Source organism: Ambystoma mexicanum, chromosome 11 (genome assembly GCF_040938575.1).
Source record: "Ambystoma mexicanum isolate Mex_15411 chromosome 11, UKY_AmexF1_1, whole genome shotgun sequence".
Taxonomy (NCBI): Eukaryota; Metazoa; Chordata; class Amphibia; order Caudata; family Ambystomatidae; genus Ambystoma; species Ambystoma mexicanum.
In genome coordinates, this window is record NC_090934.1 from 254468675 (window position 1) to 254491928 (window position 23254).

Consider the following 23254-nt stretch of genomic DNA (forward strand, 5'->3'; position numbering starts at 1 on the left):
GCAGAAGGCTGGATGCAGACTTGCAGGCACGGTGAGCGTTACGCTGCTGGATGCAGAATAACGCGAAGCGTGTGCTGCTCTTCGGGCGTGGTTTAAATAGCCTCCAAAGTAGTCCCAGGTAAGTAATCCTCCCCAGCCCAGCCCGAGTAAAAAAATAGTCCCTAAGTAAAGTAGTCTCTTTTGGCTTGGAGCTCTTGCAGCATGGTCTGCATCAGGTACGTTTGCAGCATGGTCTGCATCAGGTAAGTTTTAATCTATGAGCCTGGCGCCCATGGCGGCAGGACTGACTCTCCATATGAGCCTGGCGCCATAGGTGCCAGGACTGGACCCAAATAGCCCCTAGCAGGGGTTGTTGGGCTTTCTTGGGATAACTTGATGCCTGCTTCCGGGGTTGATGGACTTGGTCTGGGTCCCCGGGAGTAGGCATCATGACAACCCCCAAGAGGAACCAAGGGTCGTTGTGACGGTAGGAGGCAAATCATTGTAGACACTGGGGCGACTCGCTCTTGTATAAGGGAGGAATAATACCCAATGGGCCTCATTACGACCCTGGCGGTAATCCGCCGTCATTACCGCCATGGCGTAATGAACGTTAACGCCGTGGGACGATGGTGTAAAGTGCGCCACATTACGACCCATCGCGCACGAGCATTACGCCATGGCGGTAATGTAAACAGCGCCATGGCGGTAATGCCCCCAAAACGGCACCTACCGGCATCGTATGCGGCGCAAGGTGCACCACCGCCACCGCCGTACATAGCGGTGACCGTAGTTAGCGGTCACCGCAATTAGCGTTGACCGTAGATAAGCGGAACCGGAAGTAGCGTCACCGCGGCGGAACGGGAAAGAGCACGGCGGCCATCTTTAAAAACACAATCCATTGCCATCCTCCGAAACCACTGGACATCCGAGCCTGAGACCCCGCCAATACCGGCTTCAACCTTCTACCTGCAGGAAGATGCCTAAAGTTTTGAAAAAAGCCTGTGACCGCCAGCGGCAAGACCGCTTCTCCAGAGAGGAGCTCACCATTCTAGCGGAGACCCTACAGGAGAACGCTGCAGTGGTATTCTCCAACCAACTGACAAGACCGGCCATAACCAAGAAGAAGGCCATATGGGCACTGGTAGCTCAGCGGGTCAGTGCCGTGGGAACGACACCCCGCAATGTCAAACAGTGCCGCAAGCGGTGGGACGATCTCCGGCTCAGAGTCAGGAGCATACTATCAGCCAACATGAACCTGGCAATGGCAACTGGGGGAGGATCGGAGTCCCCTATAAAATTGCAGCCATGGGAGGAAATCTGTGCCTCCACAATCGGAATGCAGAGCATTGAAGGAGTAGGAGGAATGGAGAGAGGAGCCCCGACATCGGGCGATGCAGGTAGGTGGCTCAAATCAAGGCATGCAAATCTCACCTAAGTCCATTCATGTGAAGTACAATGTTGGCCCATAGTGTGAATGCAACACATCAGCAGGAGACTGCCCACAGATACATCCGATCTGCACCCTGTACACATGCAGCATGCACACCCTAACTGCAGGCACCCACATACCTCCATGCTACTTCCACACAAAAGGGAGTCAACTTTTTTCCCCTGCATGAAATGTGCCACATGTACTAACTGATGAGATGCCAGTCGCCACAATGCCCGGCCAATGTCCGCAGACCCATCAATAACACTCTCCCTCCTCTGTCCCACCACAGGCTCAAATTCCGACCTTGAGGAAGAGGACACCACAGCCTCCACACCCACCAAGAGGGCCAGGCCAACTGTGCCAACGCCACAACCCTCCACCTCTGTCGTCCCGAGGAAAACACCACAGCAGGCAAAATCCATGCAAGGGAAACAGGACAGGGCACAGACAGCCACCCCAGCAGGCAGTACAGCAGCAGCAGCAGCAGCAGCAGACATCACACCAATCATGCCCACAGAAGCCACAGCCTCTGCTGCAAGCAGCACACTTGGGGAGACTGCTGCCATTGCTGCCTCCTCCGATAGTGAAGCAGGGACCTTTGAGGAGAGTGATGTCAGGAGCCCCACAGGCCACCCTCATTCCCCCTACCTGTCCCTAAGCAGCCCGCATGTGGATGCCACACAGGGTCAGCCAGAGGATGACGATTGGCCAGCCACTCCATCCCCGCTGCAGGGGCAGATCAGCCCAATGGGAATGCCACTGCCATTAGCCATGGCCCAGAATCCCAACCATTCTCTGGAGGCGATTGCCACCCGGCAGCAGCAACTTTCCTCGCTGCTCGAAGAACATGTTGCTGAATGTGGGGGGTCAAGTGCAGCAATGGATAAATGTGCTGAGACTGTGAAGGCAGCTATAGAGTCGTCCACAAAGGACATCTGCGCGGAACTAGCTGCTGTGCGGCACGCCATCACTGACCTTGTGCAGACAATACGGGCCATGCGTCCAAATGAGCAGGCAGGATCCTCCTCGGTTGCCAGCTCGACACCGAGCAGCCCCATCCGCCGATCGGGGAGGAACCTCCGCAGCACAGGCAGGGGTGCCCCGGGGGCCAGTGGAGGGGGCTGCCAATAGTGGCCGGACAGTGTAGGAATCCTACTACTGACACTGCTGCACAGACCAACTCACACCTTTGTTGGGATTCCAGGGGGGGGGGAGGGTGGAGGGGGGAGTGGGTGTGTTGGGGTGTGCAGGGGGGTGGCGGGGTGGTGTGTTGGGGAGTTAAGGGGGGAGTTCGGGGGGGGTGTGTGCAGGGGGGAGGTGGGAGGTGGGAGGGGGTGTGTTGGGGTGTGCAGGGGGGTGGCGGGGTGGTGTGTTGGGGAGTTAAGGGGGGAGTTGGGGGGGGGGTGTGCAGGGGGGAGGTGGGAGGTGGGAGGGGGTGTGACACGACAGTACATAGTTCAAATACAATTTATTCGTTTCACAAAAGGAAACGTGTGGACATTTTCATTGCGTATGTGTGCTTTATTGGTGTCCAGTCCTCAGTGTGCATGCCCCAGAGTCACACAGTGCCCCAAGTGCTGTCTCCATGCGATGAACACCAGCCGTGTGTGCTAGAAGCAGTGGTTGATGATACTTTGGCGCATGGCACGCCCCTCCTGTGCATCGCCTCCTCCATGTGGTGGCGCCCCTTCTGCACCCTCCTCATCCTCATCCTCATCGTCAGGTGGTTGCAGTTCTGCGTCAGGGGGCAGGGGCACATTCCGTCTGACGCACATATTGTGCAGCATGACACATGCCATGACGATCTTTGCCACCTTCTCATGGCCATACAGGAGTGCCCCACCAGACCTGCTGAGGCTTCGGAACCGTGCCTTCAGGAGGCCGAATGTCTGCTCTATGACCACACGAGTACGTGTATGTGCACGGTTGTAGTCCTCCTCGTGCTGGTTCTGCGGGTTCCGGACTGGCGTGAGGAGCCACCTCTTCAGGGGGTAGGCTGCATCACCTGTATGTAGGCGAGAATGTATGTGTCAGTCATGTTGTCTGTCCAGGAACATGATGTCCCACCATGGCTGGCATGGAACTGTTACCTTGGCTCACTTCTACATGCACTAATTGATTCACACTATGCAACCAGTATATGCCCATTGCTGCCATGGCCTGTTTAGCATGCCATCACCCTATGTATGCAGAGGGGTTTAGTGCATTGTGAGTGGCCTTCCTCTGTATCCGTTCTCTGTGTTACTCACAGCCAGGTGGAGTATGCATCATCCCCCCCCCCCTTTCAGCCAGGTGGAGTATGCATCATCCCCCCCCCCTTTCAGCCAGGTGGAGTATGCATCACCCCCCCCCCCTTTCAGCCAGGTGGAGTATGCATCATCCCCCCCCCCCCTTTCTGCCAGGTGGAGTATGCACTGGTACGTCATTCCCATGCCCACTTCCATGACATAGCACTCACCGAGTAGCCAGGATCTTGGGCCTGCATGTCGCTCCATGTAGCGTGGTATTGTGGAGTTCCTCAGGATCATGGAATCATGGGTTGATCCGGGGAATCGGGCACAACAATGTGTGATGATCTTGTTGGAGTCACAGACCATTTGCACGTTGATAGAGTGGAACTGTTTCCGGTTGCGGTACGGTACCTCCATGGCACGTGGAACCACCAATTCCACATGGGTGCAGTCGATGGCACCAATGCAACCGGGTATGCTGGCTAGTGCATGGAAACCCACTTTGGTGTTTGCAATCTCCTGGGCAGTCCGTGGTAATGAGATGTGGTCGTCTGTGTGCTTGAGGAGGGCATCGAGCACTTGGATGAGTGTTCGTGAGAATAATGGTTGTGAAATGCCATGCAGGTGCCCCACTGTGTGCTGGTAGGTGCCTGTGGCCAGGAAGTGGAGTACAGCCACTACCTTCAGTAGGGGGGGGATGGCGGTTGGACTTTCTATCATGCTGACGATGTTGTTGTGTGTCATGTCTACGATGGCGGTGATGGTGTCCCTGTCCAAACGGTACAGGGTGTGGATCTGCTCAGCAGTGAGGTTGTTTGGATTGGCTCTGATGCGTGGGATTGGGGGCTGCCTGCGTGGTGGCACTGGCTGTGCTGGTGGGGCTTGCTGGGCCTGCCTTGCCCTCCTTCTCCTCCTGCGTCTCCTCTGTGCTGCCTGTTGTTGTTGTTGTTGCTGTTGCTGTTGTAGTAGCACATGCATTGCTATCAGGTCCTCCAGCCCCAACATTGCTAGTCGTATTGGCATCATTGTGGAGTGTGACTGGGTGTGGGTAGGGGTGGGGTGTGCTCTTTTTATACTCCCCTGAGTCTGTATTGCCTTCACCTGTGCTGTTTCTGTGCACCTGTGGCAGCTGCATTCACTTGAATTGGCCCTTTACGGTTGGTTCGCGATGGCGTTATTTGCACCATGGCGGTAAGGTACTTAGCGGCCTCAATGATGGCGTTAGGTGCATGTCCGCTTGGGTCGGCATTTGCGTGCCTTTCCGCCATGGCGCTAAGTACGGTGTGGGCGGTCGCGTGCGCGCACCCTTAGCGCAGTTTGCGGCAGCGTTAACTACGATGCCGCTATTGGCATCGTAGTTAACGGTCACGGGTCATGATCGGACCTGGCGGAAAACGATGGCGGTAAGCATTTACCGCCATCGTTTTTCGCTTAGCGCCAGGGTCGTAATGAGGCCCACTGTCAGGTATTGCCATGAATGCTCAAGGGTTCTCTGGAGCTATGAATTTAGTTCCCTTTACTGATAAATTACCTGTTTCTATAGAGGAATGTGACATGGCTGTCCCCTTGTTATGTTCGCAACAAATGCTAGTTAACATCCTGGGTATAGATTTAATGACGAAACTTAACATGATGATTTCAATCACTGATCAAGGAATAGTGTGCTCCACTCCAGGAATGCTACTATTTGAATGTAAAAGAATTTATACTGGCATTTACAGGACAAGTGGCTCTATGTGGGGTTCCAGTAGATCCGGAAGTCTTCATGTATGGGGTGAGGATTTTGTAAACATGGCTACATGGATTAGTATGGAAAATTGTGAGGATACCTGATGAATTTCTATTTAGACCACAAGTACCTATGGATGAGGAAGAAGGGCAGATTATTCCCATAGAATTGGAAGCAGCTATAGTACAAGGGGAAATAGCAATTCTTGAAGGAGTAGATGACAAAGGCAGAGCATGGAGAACAGTGATAGCTCTTGAGGAGGGATACAAATTGACTGATATAACAGATGAAGATATGTTCAGAGATGAACGTATAGATGATGAGATAGTGTTTTTTATAAGCACTACATATTGGATAAAGATTGAGAATATGGAAGTGCCACAGCGAATGGCACTGATGCAGCAAAGACCAGCGTTCTTTCAGGAAGACATAGAAAAGGTGCCAAGTGTCCTTTGAACTACGGGCCCATATGACGTTGGTCTATTGAAGGAAAACCTATTTATTTAATAATATGCTTATAACAAGACATGTTTTGCATATAGCGTATATAAAAATCATCATACAATCATGGATAAAATATATTTTGTTCTAAAACACATAAATTCCATTTGATAGCTCAGTTAAAATATCTAATATCATCACATAAAATTTCATCATGTAAAATATAAAATTCATATCATGTCCACCAAGTAGTCTTTGCCACATGTCTAAACCATTACATATATACTTATTATTATATTTCATGAGATGCAGGTTACGTAGCAAGGTCAGACTGTCGCACTCACATAAAATATGGTAGGCAGTTTCTAATATATTTATCCCACACAGTCTACAGTATCTAAGATCTTTAGGGATACCAATTTTAGCTCCAAGTATAGTCAATACATTACATATATTGAATTTAAACTCTAGATACCATCTGATAGTATTACTTTCTGGGTATGCATTTTGGTAAGAAGGTTTACTGTCTCAAGAAATGCTTAAGAAATAACCCACTATTTGCTTTAGTCGCCAAATTGACAGCCCTTTGATCACAATCTAATTCATATATCTTCTTTTTCAATTTCCTTTTTATCTGTGCTACACTCAATAGCAACCAGCTAAAAGTATAATTCTCTGTCCATTCATTATACATCCTTCTCCATCTGTATAAAGTTATAAAATTGACATTATTCTCTCCACATCTAAATTGTTCCATTAATTTCACTACAAATGTATCATTATTGAGTCTTGTCAATTTGACGTATAACATGGCAATCATAACTTAAATTTGGCTGTGAACACTATTCACTTCGCATTTTAAGAGTATATATTCATATGACACATTTTTGGGCATTCTCAGTAAAAAATTTAAAACCTTTGCTTCAAATTTTTCTAATTCATTTTTAAAATAGCTGTCAGTAATGTCGGTTATATCTTCTTCTTCGGATGATTCTCCCTCTTCCCCCAACTCCTCACCTTCCTCTTTCTGCTTGATCTTTCCGTCCTTATGTCGTGGAGGCTTCTCTTTTTTCTTGTGAAGATAAGGACGCCCTCGATAGGATGCCACTGTGCCACTAAGATAGGGGCAATGGGGGTTATCCTACCGAGAGCGCCTCACAGGGGGAAAAAAGCCGGAAGGCACAAAAAACCCCATGAAGTAGTATTTCAGGTGGATGATTGAAGAAGGTAAGTTCGCTGATGGAAGAGCAATCCGATAAGCAGGCACAAGTCGGGCAGGCAGAGGTTCCAAAATAGGTACAAGGGATTGAGCGCAGGCAGTCCGATAAGCAGGCAGGGGTCTGGTAGATGGAAGTTCCAAATAGGTACAAGGGATTGAACACAGGCAGTCCGGTAAGCAGGCACAGGTCTGGTAGACGAAAGTTCCAAATAGGTACAAGGGATTGAACACAGACAGTCTGGTAGGCAGGCACAGGTCTGGCAGGAGGAGGATCCAAAAAGGGTATAAGGGATAGGGAAGAAGGACAAAAATGAGAAGGAAAGGGAAAGAAGGGGTAAAGGAAGAGGTAAGAAGAGGCAAAAAAGGAAGGGGAAAAGGAGGAAGGAAGGCTAAACAAGGACGAGGCAATGTGCAAGGCAGAGAAACAAAGGTGGAACACAGCTGCGTGGAAACAGCGAAACGAAAGGCTGAAAGGTAGGAATATCACCAGTAACGGGAGCGGCAGCAACACAGGAGGGAACCCAGAAACGTTGCAACGCGTATGAGACCCGGAAGTGAAGTGCTTTATACTTCTGGGTCACGATCGCGTACAACGACTAGAGCGGTACGCGGAAAAGATGAGGAGTGAAATGCTACGGCGGACAGAACCGCCAGTGATTCCACACCCGCCATCCCCACCGCGGCATGACAGTATGCCCCCTCCTAGGAAGGCCTCCCCCAGGTTTACCCGGATGAGAGCGATAAAACCTGCGGACCAAAAGTGGGGCATGTACATGAGAGGCTGGTTCCCAAGAGTTTTCTGACCAGTGATACCCCTTCCACCGTATCAGAAATTCCAGCCGTCCCCGGCGGTATCGGGAGTCACAGATTTGGGCTACTTCAAATTCCTTCTGGGTCGAAGTGGCTGGCAAGGGGGTTTTCTTCTCTTTACGGGACCAGATGTCTGCATGGAATGGTTTAAGTTGTGAGGCATGAAACACCGGGTGAACTCTCTGAAGGCTCTTGGGTAGTTTTAGATGAAAAGCTACCGGGTTGATGGCTTGGGTGATTTTGTATGGACCCAGAAATTTAGGGGAGAGTTTGGAAGGGTGTACCCATCGTGGTAGGTATCTTGTGGACAACATGACCTGAGAACCCACCCCCCAATCAGGTACTGGTTTACGAAGTTTGTCGGCCTGGCCCTCTGTATCTCATTTGTGCTTCGCTAAGGTTGTGTTTAGCCTGCAGGTGAACGTCTCTCAACAAGGCGAGAGTGGAATCAACTGTGGGTAAAGTGGTGGAGACATTAGAGACCGGCAGCATAGACTGGGGATGGTAGCCATAGCTGCAGAAAAAAGGGGTGAAACCGAGAGTAGAATGAAAGGAGTTATTGTAGGAGAACTCTGCCAGGGGTAGTAGAGAAACCCAGTTATCCTGTTGAAGGTTCACGTAACATCGTAGGTACTGCTCTAAGGTGGCATTCAGACATTCCGTCTGTCCGTTGGACTGAGGGTGGAACCCGGACGTTAGAGCTCTCTCTATACCCAAACGGCTGCAGAGATTCTTCCAGAAACGAGAGGTGTATTGACTACCTCGATCTGAGATGATCTTCTTTGGCACCCCGTGGAGACGGAAGACATCCTTGATGAATGTTTCGGCCATAGCTACTGCTGTCGGTACACCTGGTAACGGGGAGAAGTGAGCCATTTTAGTGAAGTAATCGATCACCACCATAATGCATGTGAACCCTTGAGAAGGAGGCAAGTCCACGATGAAATCGGTAGAAACAACTTCCCAAGGACCGTTGGGAACAGGATTAGGTTCCAAAAGCCCTAAAGGTCTACGACGGGAACTCTTGCTGTGAAGGCAGGTCACGCAGGATTGTACATAACAGGCCACGTCTCGTCGCATCTCCGGCCAATAAAAGTGCCTCTGCAGATAATCCAACGTGCCCTTGGTACCTCGATGACCTGCCAACTTGGAGTCGTGACACCACTTTAATGCCAATCTTCGAAATTCTGGAGTGGGTAGATATAAGTTGCCTTCCACAAAGTAGAGTCCTTCCTTGATGTCGTAGACAATGTCTTGTGGGTGTCTCTCAGATTCAAAACCCCCTTTAGAAGCTTCTTTCACTTGCCTTAAGAAAGTGGACAGTACTCCTATTCGCCTTGGCAAAGGGAACATCAGATCTTGTGTCCTGTCAGATTCTGTCACATAGTCTCCTCTGCGAGACAGAGCGTCCGCGACCAAATTCTGTTGCCCTGGGATGTAGGTAATGTCGAAATCGAACTGGGCAAAGAAGTGAGCCCAACGTGCTTGACGTGTGTTGTAGCACTCTAACTGTCGCAGGACTTGTAGATTCTTGTGATCGGTTCTAATGGAGAATGGGTGTTTACCTCCTTGTAGGAGGTGACGCCACTCCAAACAGGCTGACTTCATGGGCAGTAATTTGCGCTCTATGACTGAGTAGTTCCTTTGGCTGTCGTTGAGAGTCTTGGAAAAATAGGAGACTGGATGTTCCACTCCTTGATGTTCCTGCAAAAGAACTGCCCCCATAGCTGATGAAGAAGCATCTGTCTCGACAATGAAGGGCCGGTCTTGATCTGGCTGCTGAAGGATGGGGGCGGTACAGAAGGCTTCCTTGAGATTGCGGAAACTATCCTCAGCTTCGCTGGACCAGGAAAATGGATTGGAGCTTTTCTTGAATAAAGTGGTAATAGGTACAATCCGGTGGAAAAAGCTGGATATGAATTTCCGGTAAAAGTTTGCCAGACCTAGGAATCTTTGTACATCTTGATGGATTTAGGTGAAGGCCATTCCAAAATGGCAGATACTTTGCGGGGATCCATGGCGACACCCCGACTGGATAATATGAAACCCAGATATGGGATGGATGTTGCAGAAAAGACACACTTGTCTAATTTGACCGAGAGGTGGTTTTCTCTTAGTCTCTGGAAGACCTCTTTGACATGGACTACATGTTCTTCCGGAGTTCTTGAATACACCAGTATGTCGTCGAGATAGACAATGGTGGTCTGACACAGCAGGTCTGAAAAAAGCCGGTCCATAAAACGCTGGAACACTGAAGGGGCATTGACGAGCCCAAAGGGCATTACTTGGTATTCGTACAACCCATAGGGGGTCCTGAAAACTGTCTTCCATTCATCCCCTTTTTGGATCCGGAGAAGATGGTAGGCATTCCGGAGATCCAATTTTGTGAAGATTGTGGCGCCATGAACAGCTTTGATGATTTCGGTGATAAGAGGCATGGGATACCTGTCCTTAATGGTCACCTTGTTTAGACCCCTGTAGTCAATACAGGGTCTCAACTCTTGTGTGTCCTTCTTTGGGATGAAAAACAGTGAAGCTCCAGCCGGTGATTTTGAAGGTCTTATAAGCCCGTTGGCCAGATTGTTATCTAAATATTCCCAGAGGAAGTGTCTTTCTCTGAGAGATAAAGGGAACATCCTACAGAAAGGAACCAGAGCACCAGGAACAAGATCCAGACAGCAGTCTTCCGGTCTGTGGGGAGGAAGGTCGCTAGGCGTCTTTTCTGTCACTACCTCTGCGTATTCTTGTAGATGATATGGAAGACAATGTATGAGTCTGGAGTCGTAAATACTGGTAGTCTGTACATTCTCAAACTTTGGTTCAGGTAGACATTCTGATCTACAAAAGGTGGACTGAAAACGGAGTACGTTCTTTGCCCAGTCAATGTGAGGGTTGTGCTTTCGGAGCCAGCTTATCCCTAGTATAATAGGGAAATGGGCTGCTCTGATGATGTCAAACGAGATATTTTCGGTATGTTGCTGGATACTTAGGTGTAATTCTTCAGTGGTGTGTATGATCAAGCCGGAAATCAAAGGCTCACCATCCACTCCTTCGACTTTCTGATCCTCCTGTTTGGCCAGACGATTTATGCCCTTTTGTTTAGCCCACAAGGTATCTATGAAGTTGCCGGCTGCACCACAGTCGAGTAAAGCCTAAGTTGGGACCACGGTCTTGCCCACAGTAAGAGTGACTGACAGAACCATCAACCTAGAATCCTCCGGTATACCAGAAGATGCTATCGACAGAGTTGCGTAAGGACTAGGAATGGCCCCTCGGGAGTGCGTCCCAACACTCACCGAGGGCGCTCGTTTCCCGAACGCCTCGGAGGGACGTCAGGACAGTTCCGTAACAGATGGCTAGAGGTTCCACAATACATACACATGTTGCCGTCCCTTCGTCTCTTCCGTTCTTCCGGGGTGAGTGGTGCACGAGCAGTACCGATCTGCATTGGTTCCTCTTTGCCTTGACGTGAAGGTGGTAGAGAAGAAGGCAACTGGGCTTCTAGGGGAGGGAGACTGTAGAGTTTGTTCATTTTTTCGTTCTGATCGTCATTCCGAGAGCCGGAAATCAGTCCGAAGAACGGCCGTGATAAGATCCGAAAAGGAGGACAGATGGTCGATACGTGCCAGTTCGTCCTTGAGATCCTCTCTCAACCCTCGACAGAAAATGGCATATTGGGCCTGTTCCTGCCAGCCAGCTTCGGCGGCTATCTGCTTGAATGTAGTGATGTAGGAGAGAAGATCTGTGTTTCCCTGGCGGATGTCTAAGAGGTCCTCAGAGGCCAGAAAAGTGCTTTCTGTGCGTAAAAACATTTGCTGCAGCATGATTTTGAAATCATTATAGTTCTGCAGCACAGGATCTGGTTGGTTTACCAAAGGGGTGGCCCAAGCCAGGGCATTACCCGTCATGTGGGTAATCATGAATCCGACCTTGGCATGATCTGATGTGAAGGTCTGCAGACGGAAGGAAAAGTGGAGATTGCAGGCATCTAAGAACTCCTTGACTCGTTTCAGCGATCCATCAAATTTGCCTGAAACCAAAGGGAGCGAAGGTAGGTCTGCAGAGGGTCGCTCCCGTTCATTCATTCTTAACTGCAATGCTGTGTTGGTTGTCTTAAGGTTCTGAACCTCCAAATTAAGGTTTTGGACGGCAGCTATAAGTTCCTGTACTTGCTGGGGGGTTGCCATCTCAGTTTCTTGTTGGCGTTGCAAACTGTCAGTAATGTCGGTTATATCTTCTTCTTCGGATGAAATTGTAGATTCTCCTCCTTCCCCCAACTCTTCACCTTCCTCTTTCCGCTTGATCTTTCCGTCCTTATGTCGTGGAGGCTTCTCTTTTTTCTTGTGAAGATAAGGACGCCCTCGATAGGATGCCATTGTGGCACTAAGATAGGGGCAACGGGGGTTATCCTACCGAGAGCGCCTCACAGGGGGAAAAAAGCCAGAAGGCACAAAAAACCCCTAGAAGTAGTATTTCAGGTGGATGATCGAAGAAGGTAAGTTCGCTGATGGAAGAGCAATCTGATAAGCAGGCACAGGTCGGGCAGGCACAGGTTCCAAAATAGGTACAAGGGATTGAGCGCAGGCAGTCCGATAAGCAGGCACGGGTCTGGTAGATGGAAGTTCCAAATAGGTACAAGGGTTTGAACACAGGCAGTCCGGTAAGCAAGCACGGGTCTGGTAGACGAAAGTTCCAAATAGGTACAAGGGATTGAACACAGACAGTCCGGTAGGCAGGCACAGGTCTGGCAGGAGGAGGATCCAAAAAGGGTATAAGAGATAGGGAAGAAGGACAAAAATGAGAAGGAAAGGGAAAGAAGGGGGTAAAGGAAGAGATAAGAAGAGGCAAAAAAGGAAGGGGAAAAGGAGGAAGGAAGGCTAAACAAGGACGAGACAATTCGCAAGGCAGAGAAACAAAGGTGGAACACAGCTGCGTGGAAACAGCGAAATGAAAGGCTGAAAGGCAGGAATATCACCAGTAACGGGAGCGGCAGCAACACAGGAGGGAACCCGGAAACGTTGCAACGCGTATGCGACCCGGAAGTGAAGTGCTTTATACTTCCGGGTCACGATCGCGTACAACGACTAGAGCGGTACGCGGAAAAGACGAGGAGTGAAATGCTACGGTGGACAGAACCGCCAGCGATTCCACACCCGCCATCCCCGCCGCGGCATGACAATAGCATCCCCATATTTCAGCACCATACACCATACAAGAAACTATTTTTGCACAGTAAGGTTTCAGCACAGTACATATGGAGATATTCCCTTGGCATCCAATAAATTTACTTAAAGCCATAGTAGCAATCATACACTTTATTTTAGTTTCATTCCAATGTTTTTTTCCATTTAAGTTTGTTATCAATGATGATACCTAGATATTTATATTCGTTTACGACTTCCATCCTTCTCTTGTCTATCTGCCATATTGGATTTTTGTTAATCTTCCTCTTGTGACATTCAAACTTCATAATTTTTGTTTTGTCAATATTAATAACTAAATCATTCGCTTTGGCAAATCTTTAAAGTTCGTTCAGTTTTACTTGAAGTCCTTTTGGGGTATAATCTAACAGCAGGAGGTTGTCGGCATATCCCAGCCATCTAAGTCTCCCTGTACCCAATTTAATGTCGTTCATCTGGGCTTGTCCTACCTCTCTCAGGAAATCTGCCAGATATAAATTAAAGATCGCTTTCTGCTAAGGTGCAGCCTTGCTTAACACTGCGTGTTGTGGGTATATCATCTGACAACTTCCCTTCAAGGTCAATATGCACTCTAACAAAGGTATCCTGGTAAAGTAGTTGTATCATATAAAGCAAGGCATGCGGAATTCCCATTTTTTCAGTTTAGCCCATAGTTTTATACGAGAAACCGTATCAAAGGCCGCTGAAAAGTTGATATAAGCAACGTAGACAGGCAATCTATGTGTCTTCCATAAATATTCCACTGCGCTAACTAAAATAGTTAGGTTAGGAGAAGTAGAAGACCTTGCTCTAAATCCAGATTGATTCTCTGGTAGGATCGCGCAGCTAGATAGCCATTGATTAAGCTCTGTTAGTAATATTTTCATGAAGATTTTGGCAGGGATGTCTAGCATGGCCAACATTCTATAATTTGCCGGATCTTTATGTGCTCCTTTTTTATATATTGGCAGTATGATGCTCTTTTTCCAGGAATCCGGGACCTTTCCAAATTTTCTGATCCACTGATATAGGATATATAGCACCTTAGCCCACCGTTTCGGAGATTGTTTCAGGAGGGCGTTGCAGGTACTATCAGGTCCTGCAGCTCTCGAGTTGGGCAGTGACTTTATTAATAATGTCAAAGAAGCTACGGAATATGTTCCCTTCCAGATCATCACATCCTTGTTATAGTTTGGTACATCGCCTACCATATTCCCCAGGGTGTTTTTAACATGAGCAATCCAGCCACTGTCAGGGATACAATTAACCGGAAGAGTTTTTTCTTTTTTATCATTAAAAATGTCCCACATTTCCTGATCGTTTTTATTTTTTGCTGCATTTGCCAGGGTAAGCCAAATCTCATCTTGTTTCTTTTATCAGGTGAGATTTTTTCCAACTCGTATACTGACTTTTGAGTTTCCGTATCTTTTCAATTCCGCATATTTCATTCTTATTAATACATACACGAATATTTGTCCTTAACAGTTTTTTTCTTGAATGGATATCGTTGTCAAATTTCTTATGGTGGGTCAGATTCCATTTTTCATTTACTGATCTATATTTACGTTTAACCATGATTTTTGCCTTAATTTTATTAGTTATATCCTCAAATTCATCAAAGATCTTACTTACTCTCCGATTTCATAGGAGTAAGTTCATGGTTTAGAATAAAGGTGTCCAGCAGTTGAATAGCCACTGCATTGCCTTTTTGAATATTCGTTGGATTCCATATTGAAAGGAATAGGGGGGGGGGGTAAAATAAAACTCAAGCCAGGAGCAATTTGAACCAGAGCAAAACAATACCTCATGTCCCGAGAAGCTGATGAAGGCATATTTAAGACAGCATTGATGAAACAGGGAATCCTAGTGCCATTGGGCTCCTCGTGCAATACTGCAGAGTATCCGATTAAAAAATCTAAAGGGGGGTCGAGGAGATTTATGAAGGACTCGCTTCCTCTGAATCAGATTGTAGAAGCATAATTTCCATTAGTTCCGAACCCTGCGACAATATTGTGGAGCATCCCATTTGAAGCTAGATATTTCACGGTGATCGATTAGAAAAATTAAATTTTCTCGATCCCATTGCAAAAAGACTCACAAGACATAACTTCCTTTACCTTCAGACAAAAAAGACTAAAACATACTCATTTGTCTCAGGGGTACTGTGAGTCCCCGTCGATTTTTAATAGGGTCCTACAGATGGATTTAGGTAACATTGAACTCAGAAGTGCAGTAATTCAGAATGTATGACATATTAATCTGTAGTGAACCAGAGGATGAATGTAGCAGGACTCTGTTCAGTTAATGACTGTATTGGCAGACAAAGGATTCAAAGTAGATAAGGAGAAATTACAGTATTGCCAGGAAGAGGTGTTGTACATAAGCCAGTTAATTTCACATGAAGTTAATTTCACATGAAGGAAAAAAAGTGACACCTGAGAGAGATGAGGTTATCATGAAAATACCAAAGCCAAACACAGTGAGGCAAATGCAGCAATTTCTGTCACAAAGTTAGTTCTTCTCTGGTGCTGTCTAGGCCTGGGTTGGTTAGTTTTGTCATGTCTCTAAATTGGTCAATTCAGCCCTGCCTCTGAGTAGGTTATCTAGCTGTTATGTTCCTGTTTGTGGATTGCTTTCTGTCCTGTTGATTAGTTGGTGGCACCAATCCTTGCCCTGAGTTGGTTGATTTCTCTGGTCCTGCCTTTTCGTTGGGTGATCAGGCTAGATTCAGAGTTGGTTAACAGTAATTTGCAGACATAAAAGAGACCTTGTGTGAGAAAATCCGTAGTTTTGAATCTGAGTGTGTGTTGTCACTGTTTGGCCTCTACTGCTGTGCCTGACCAGTATTCACATGTTAAATATTTACAAAAATGAGGTCAACATTCTGTGGCAAATACCAAAAGGTTTTTTACAACTGGGTGTGTGTTTTTCTTATTGAAAAAATAAGGATTCCAAAGGTAGTAGGTTTATAACAATGTTTGACCTCATTCAACTTGAATCTGTTTTTTTACTTTTAGCAATAATTGATTGGTCATATACTGGATTGATTGATTTCCTCATGTAGTTATCTGCTTTCCTCTGTGATTGTCCTCTTTGTCATATGATTAATTTCTCATATGGTTTTCCTCATTGGATTAATTGATTTCGTCATGTAGTTGTCTTCTGTGATTGTCCTATTTGTCATAACAATTTCCTCTCATATAGTCTTCCTCTTTTGCTCTACACGTGTTTCACCATCCAGGTTACAATGGCTCTTCAGGAGGAAAAATGAGTGTCTGCAGTTGTACCTGGCCATGAATACAGTCTAACTGGCTTGCATTTGTCCAGCCCTTTATATAGCTATACAAACAGCTGGATAATTATGATCCAGTTAGACTTTCTAAACAGGTATCACCTTACAAGGGACCCCCCCCCATACTCTGGAATGGTATACATAGCCAGGAACATTAGCGGACACTAATATAATTAAAACCAATCACAGGACATTGGATTTATACAAATCAGAAAGATTGGTATGTTTGGCCAGGAACACCAGTGGACATCAAAATAATTAAGCACAGGACTTTAGAGCTACACACATTAGAGCAATTTTTCCTCCTGAAGAGCCAAACTTTGTTATAAACCTACAACCTTCCCGCCATGTGCACGGACATGGCGGGAAGTGCGTGTCCGTGCACTAAAGAACCCGCTAACAGCGGCCGATCACGAGAGCGCGAGCACGCGCGTCCCCCCATGCTGGTAGTGGAAAAACCGCCATCCCGGTAACGGCCCACCAACCCCCCTTGTGGCTTGCGTCCACTCCGTAACCGCCTTCAATGAACCACTAAAAACCGGCACGGAATCACTGTGTTCGCAAAACCGGACCCGGAAATTACGTCATCGCGCAGGAACGGGAAATGGGCCAGTGGCCATCTTTAAAAACACAATCCATTGCAATCCTCCACAACCACCACTCCTCCTGTGTCGTTGTGTGTCAGAATAGCATCATCATGTCCAAGGCCAGCAGGAAATCCACCCAGAGGAAGAGGAAGCAGCGTTTCTCGGATGCTGAGCTCACCATGCTCGCCAACACCCTGGAAGAGCATGCTGACATAATCTGCAGCACAGACCTAAAGCATGCGGCCCAAACCCGCAAAAAAGAGGTCTGGCTTGAGGTCGCTCAGAGGGTGTCAGCAGTGGGGAGCGCCCCAAGGAGTGTGCGTGACTGCCGGAAGCGATGGGACGACCTCCGCCTCCGTGTCCGGAGTATCCTGTTGGAGAACCAGAATGCCGCAATGGCGACAGGCGGTGGCCCACACTCCCCAGTCAAATTGATGCCATGGGAGGAGACGACAAGTGGTTTCATCGACCCTGAATCCATTGAGGGGATCGGAGATCAGGAGGCCGGCGCAGCAATCACCACAGAGGAAGGTGAGTGTACCATCACAACCACGTATTACGACACATGATGTGGCCCAACTGATGAGGAAGTTAGAGTGGGCAAGGTGACGCATCAACATATCCATAAAATAATCATTGTCACTCCCTGCACCACATGGACGCTGAGTGACGACCCCAATCCCAACAGAGGTGCCACATGACCCAACCATGCCCATGCATCCACCACACAGAGACCAAACTAATGCTACCCCACCAGCCATGCATTGATTCCCCACATACCCCCTCAGTACACCTAAAGCAACAACCCAGAAATGAAATGATGGCTGAATGCATGGCTGCCATTTGACAACATCACTAATGACCTGCATCTCTTCTAACCCCCAGGCACCGATGATGAAGGTGGACCACTGGACAGGGGTGCAAGCACGTCCAGTGCACGCAAGGGGACCAGGGCCACCGCAAACCACCAGGCCAAGGAAATGACATCTGCCAAAGCCAGTGTGCCACGCAAGGCACCAACCCTGCAGGGGACACCTGCATCCACTGTACCACAACAGTGGTAGCCGTGCCGCCAGCCACTAGGGACGTTGTGTCCACAGAGGTGGAAGATGATGCAAATTTGATGTCTGGCACACCCACCACAAGCCACATTGCCAGCCCCCAACCTCTTGCGGAGTCTGAGTGCTTCAATGAATCCCTGTCTACATGACTCCGACCTCGGGGAATCAGACTATGCGCTGTTTGAGGACAGTGCCCCGGACGAGGGCTCTGCGCAGGCGCCTTCCACCACGCTGCCCGCCACCACCCTGCCAGCCACCACCTTGCCAGCCACCACCTTGCCAGCCACCACTCTGCAAGCCACCACTCTGCCTTCCACCACCCGGCCAGCCACCACCCTGCCAGCCACCACCCTGCCAGCCACCACTCTGCAAGCCACCACTCTGCATTCCTCCACCCGGCCAGCACACCTGCAGACGACACCTCGTTGGAGTCCCGCCTGACAAGGGTAGAGGCCCGGCAGGAGTCAATGCTCCAAATCATGCACCAGCAGGTAGAAGCAGGGAAAGAGGCCATGAGTGCCATTGGAACGGCTATTGCAGCCAATACTGCTGCAGTGGAGGCACATACGCGTGCCTTCAGGGAGTGCATGGGGTCACTGACAGAGGCCCTCCTTGCAGGTAACGCTCAGATGCAGCGGCCACACCTTGCCACAGACAGTGGATTGACAATAGATACCTCCGCAACAACTACCCCTACCACCTCGTCGCAATCCAGTCCAGTGCGTCTGATGAGGAGGAGCGCACGACGGTCGGCCATGGCACCCCCCGAACCAAAACTTCCAAACTTCCAAAGAAGTGAATGCACGGACAATGACATTGTGGAGAACCACATTGGGGAAGGGAGCACTGTTCGTTGCACATATGGGGACACTTTGCATCTGTGGGGTGGGAGAGGGAGTTCACAGGGGTGTTTTGAGGGTTTGTCGGGTGGGCTAGAGGGAGTTCACAGGGGTGTTTTAAGGGTATTATGTCCGCCACATCACGTTTGATTGAAATACACCGTAGTGTGCAAGCATATCATTGTTTGGACTTCATTCTTTTCAGACATGTGCATTCATTTTGTTTGGTGTACAGTGGGCCAATTGGGAACATCAAGGTGTGCATGTCCTGATTCAGCGTGTCGTAGACACATTACTCACATCGTCCATGCGTTTCTATGGATTGTGTATATTTTGCATTGGCGTACAGCATGTCTATCCCGTGCATCACGTACTGGCAGGAGGACTCCTTCGCCTCTGTCTCCATCCCCTTCATCCTCACCCAGGCCATGCCTGTGAATGTGAGGTGGCAGTGTTACATTCCTTCAGACGCACATGTTGTGCAGCATGACACAGGCCATGGTGATCTGTGCCACCTTCTCCGGCCTACATGGGAGTGCCCCACCAGGCCTGGTTATGCTGCGGAAACGCACCTTCAGCAGGCCAAAGGCCGGCTCAATGTCTACACGGGTACGAGTGTGCACACAACTGTACTCCTCTTCATGGCAGTTCTGCGGGTTACGCACAGGGGTAAGTATCCAAGGCCTCAAGGGATGTCCTCCATCACCTGCAGGTGGAGACGAATCGGTATGTGTTGCTCAGAACTACCACCTTCAGCAGCTACTTGATGCACATGTCCCAGTACGTGTAGGAAATAGTCACCTAGATGCAATGTATACTGTAATGGGATGTGGTACACTGGATGGGATTGAATGGAAGATACAGGGTCTATTCCTGCATGCTGAGGGTCATGTGCTGCGGTATTGCGACAATGTGTAGTCTGGAGATTCATGAGGGATATTGTTTGGTACGCATGGTCAGACTCGCCGCATTGCCGTAGTTGCCATCCCATTCAGTCATGCATTGCTTGCCAACACCATGCTGCCCTGGTTGTGCCTCTTACATATTTTCATCCGTATGCATCATTTGGGATGTGTGGCACAATGATTTGTCCTGTTCCATTCGGCTGGTTCAGGTGAGTAGTGTTTGCCTCTGCATGCATTCCCAAGTCAGTGGCTATTGGCGCACTGGTGTGCTTTCGCACACACACCTTTCCCACCCTGGTGCAGTGGGCCAACCCCCCTACTGCATCCGCACACATCAGTACCCCACAGCATGACCATGGCCTTGTGGTTCGACTCAGCAAGCTGCCAGGCACGTGGTCCAGCATGTTGCGGCATGTGATGGTGTAGGGTTGACTTGCGTAGTACCATGGCATCATGTGTGGATCCAGGGATTCGGGGACAGCAATGGGTGATTATCTTGCTTGAGTTACATGCCATTTGCACATTGAGGGAGTGGTATTGCTTGTGATTGTGGGACACAGCCTCTATGTTATGGGAATATTACTATTCTACATGGGTGTAGTCGATGGCACCTACGAATTTGGGCATGCATGGCAGTGCATGGAAGCATACTTTGGTTTTGGGTATATCCTGGCCAGTCCATCATGGGGATTCATGGATGCCTGTGTGCTTCATGAGGGCATTGTGCACTTGGTTCAGCATACGTGTAGATGGTGGTTGTGAACTGCCATGCAGCTGGCCTGTAGGTGCCTGCGGACAGGTAGTGTAGCACAGACAGCACCCTTGGTGGTGGGGGGATGGCAGTACGTATTTATACGTGGATGAAAATGTATCATGTACACTATGGTGGTGATGGTGTCACAGTCCAACCGGTATAGGGTGTGGATGTGCCCGGGGTTTGGTTGGATGCGAGGGATTGGTGGCTGCCTACAAGGCACTGGTGTCTGCGCTGGTGGTAATTGCTGGCCCTGTCTCACCCTCCTTCTCCTCCTGCGTCTCCTCTGTGCTGCATATTGTTGCTGCTGTGTCAGTTGTTGCTGTAGTTGCTGTTGTTGGAGCAGTATAGGCATGTCCAACAGTGCCATGGTTGCAACTGATACTTGGGGCATTTTGGTGTGGGAAGGGTTGTTGTGTGTAGGTGTGCTCAGTTTATACTGGCTCAGCCTACATTGACTGATTCTGTGCTCCTGTGGCAGCTGCCTTGTATCCTGATTACTGTTTGCGGGTGGTCTGAGATGCCTGTGTGGCCGGCATCGTGCAGCACGTGATTACCGGGTTCACGATGCCGGTATTTCCATGTATGCGTAGGTTGTGATTCCCCCCTTATACCGGCATGCCGTTATTTACTCAATGGAGGGGCGCGTGTACGCGCCTATGCCGCAGTTAACGGAACCGTGGTTTAGGGTGCCGTTCATTCCGGGTTTGGGGGTCGGAATGCAACTGAGCGGATGACGATGCCGGTATTAGTATACCGCCATCGTTTTTCACTTACCGGCATACCTCGTAATGAGGTAATTGCAGCGCTGACCCCCTGATGGGGATGATTCCTCCATCTCTAACGAAAGGGGTGCCTGGCAGGGGGCGCAGATGCAATGAAAAGCTTGGCTTTTGTTTTTGTTTGTTTCTTGTTTGCGCACTACAGCTTCAGGCTTTACAAAAAAAAAATGCCTTTTGATTGTGTTGCCGCCACTCCCCCGCCAGACACCCCTTTCATTAGAGATTCTGGGATGTCTGCGACAAAATGTCAAGGCAAGGCTTTTTTTGTCAAGCCTTAAGCTCTCGCTTACACACGAGAGCTTCAGACTTTACAAAAAAGCCTTGCCTACTACCAGCATGTTGGGCTGGGGTTAACAGGGAACTTCAAGGGGCCTGGCAGGGCCCTGTCTCAAACACAATTTTCAGAGCCTGCCATGGCTCTGCCCCAGCTAGCCCCGGCCCAATTAAAGCCCTGCCCAGGGTTATTTCATTGCTCTGTTATTGCCTCTAGCTTCATTAGTTAGATCCTTCTGCATGGGTCGGTTTAGGTGGCTCTCTAATCATCTTCCTGGGCACAGCTGCCCTGTGCAATGATGAACACCTTGAGCCAGTCTTGTCTTTGCTCATTGCAAGCTGGTACTGATAGTTTTGTTTTTTTCCATTGTAAGCATGCATACGTCTCAACCTTTTAATTCCCCAGGGCGAGTGAAAAGGGATGATTTTGTCTATGGTGGACCATTGAAATGAATGGATTGGTAGGTGTCTTGGTGGATGAATTAATCATTCCAATGCGGATGACACCCACCAAAAGAGTGTGATTTGAGAGGTAAGCAGCATGCAATGGGAAAAACCAGGACTGGTTCACAGTTTTGTGCATGACACAGGCCAACGTGGCATCTAGTCCTGGGTTTAGTGGTCACTAGAGTTGTGCCCTGTGATTAATTTGGTTGTTCCAGTTGTGACTCTAAGGCATAGCGCTCAACCTTTTGTGTTGCCAAAGTGGGTGAAAACTCCCGGGTGAGAGACCATTGAAGTGAATGGGCATATCAGGGACTTGGTGGATGAGTCAGCTGATTGCAAGGCAGGTGATGTTAGGTAAAATTTCACTTACTGCTATTTTACCTCTATATTTGTGGACCCCCCAACTTTTTGCTTTTGTTTCAGCCTCCTGTCCTGACTTTCTGCAAGTGAAGCACAGCCTGCAGCTCATCGTTATGGGGAAACTGACTTGTTCTTCAGGCAGTCATTACGTAGAAACTTTGTTTCTATTAGTCTTATAACTTTGGTGCCACTTTTGGCCAATGAACAACTGTATTTCTAGCACTGGGGTCCTTGCGTTTTTGGGCCCTATACATCCATTAAGTATGTTTTGGTAACTGGACAATGTGCCTAGGAGTAGACTGGTGGCAGCAAAAACTTTTTCATGTGTTTTTACATTTCTCTACCGAGCCATACTGCGCTTACCGCAATTGGCTCCAGATTGTGGCTAGTGTACGTCATTGCAGTGCCACTAGGTTTTTTGTCTTCTCCTTTGGCCATTTTGTTTGTTGGCCTTCCTCTTGGTCTTTGTGACCCAGGGAGTCCTTATTTGGGCATGTATTCACCTGCGAAAGCCGGCGCTTTTCATGGGCTAATGCATTTTACGGGTGTGGGTACCGAAGGAGGTCGGCTGAGACTATCTGGTTACAATCCACACTACTGGTGCCAGGATGTCTGGTGTGCATGAGAGCATGAGAGCCACAGTGGTCTCTGATTGGACCACTACTGGCGTGCATGAGTGGGGCAGATCTACTCAATGGCCAGCTGGGTGCGAACACTCACCGGACTTTGGGATATGAGGAGGGGGCCTGCGTGCAGACCCGCAGCGCAGATCACCCATAGGTCCGAATCGAACTATACACAGAGCCAAGTATCCAGAGAAGCGATGCTCCAAGGACTATCCGGAACCGTGCAGAGAAGGTTTGCCACCCTGAGCCCGCTGTTGTCCCGCTAGAGCCCTGCTTTGCACTCGATCTTCGAAGACCTGCAAAG

General features: G+C 48.8%; 1 protein-coding gene across 1 annotated transcript; it reads left to right on the top strand.

Annotated features, from left to right (window-relative positions):
• The first annotated feature begins 549 nt into the window (after nucleotides 1-549).
• On the top strand, nucleotides 550-2589 carry LOC138503338 (nuclear apoptosis-inducing factor 1-like). Its single transcript, XM_069622969.1, has 2 exons — nucleotides 550-1379; nucleotides 1704-2589. Exons 1-2 carry the CDS (start codon nucleotides 959-961, stop codon nucleotides 2543-2545), a joined length of 1263 nt encoding a protein of 420 aa, XP_069479070.1. The 5' UTR covers nucleotides 550-958; the 3' UTR covers nucleotides 2546-2589.
• Nucleotides 2590-23254: the final 20665 nt, after the last annotated feature.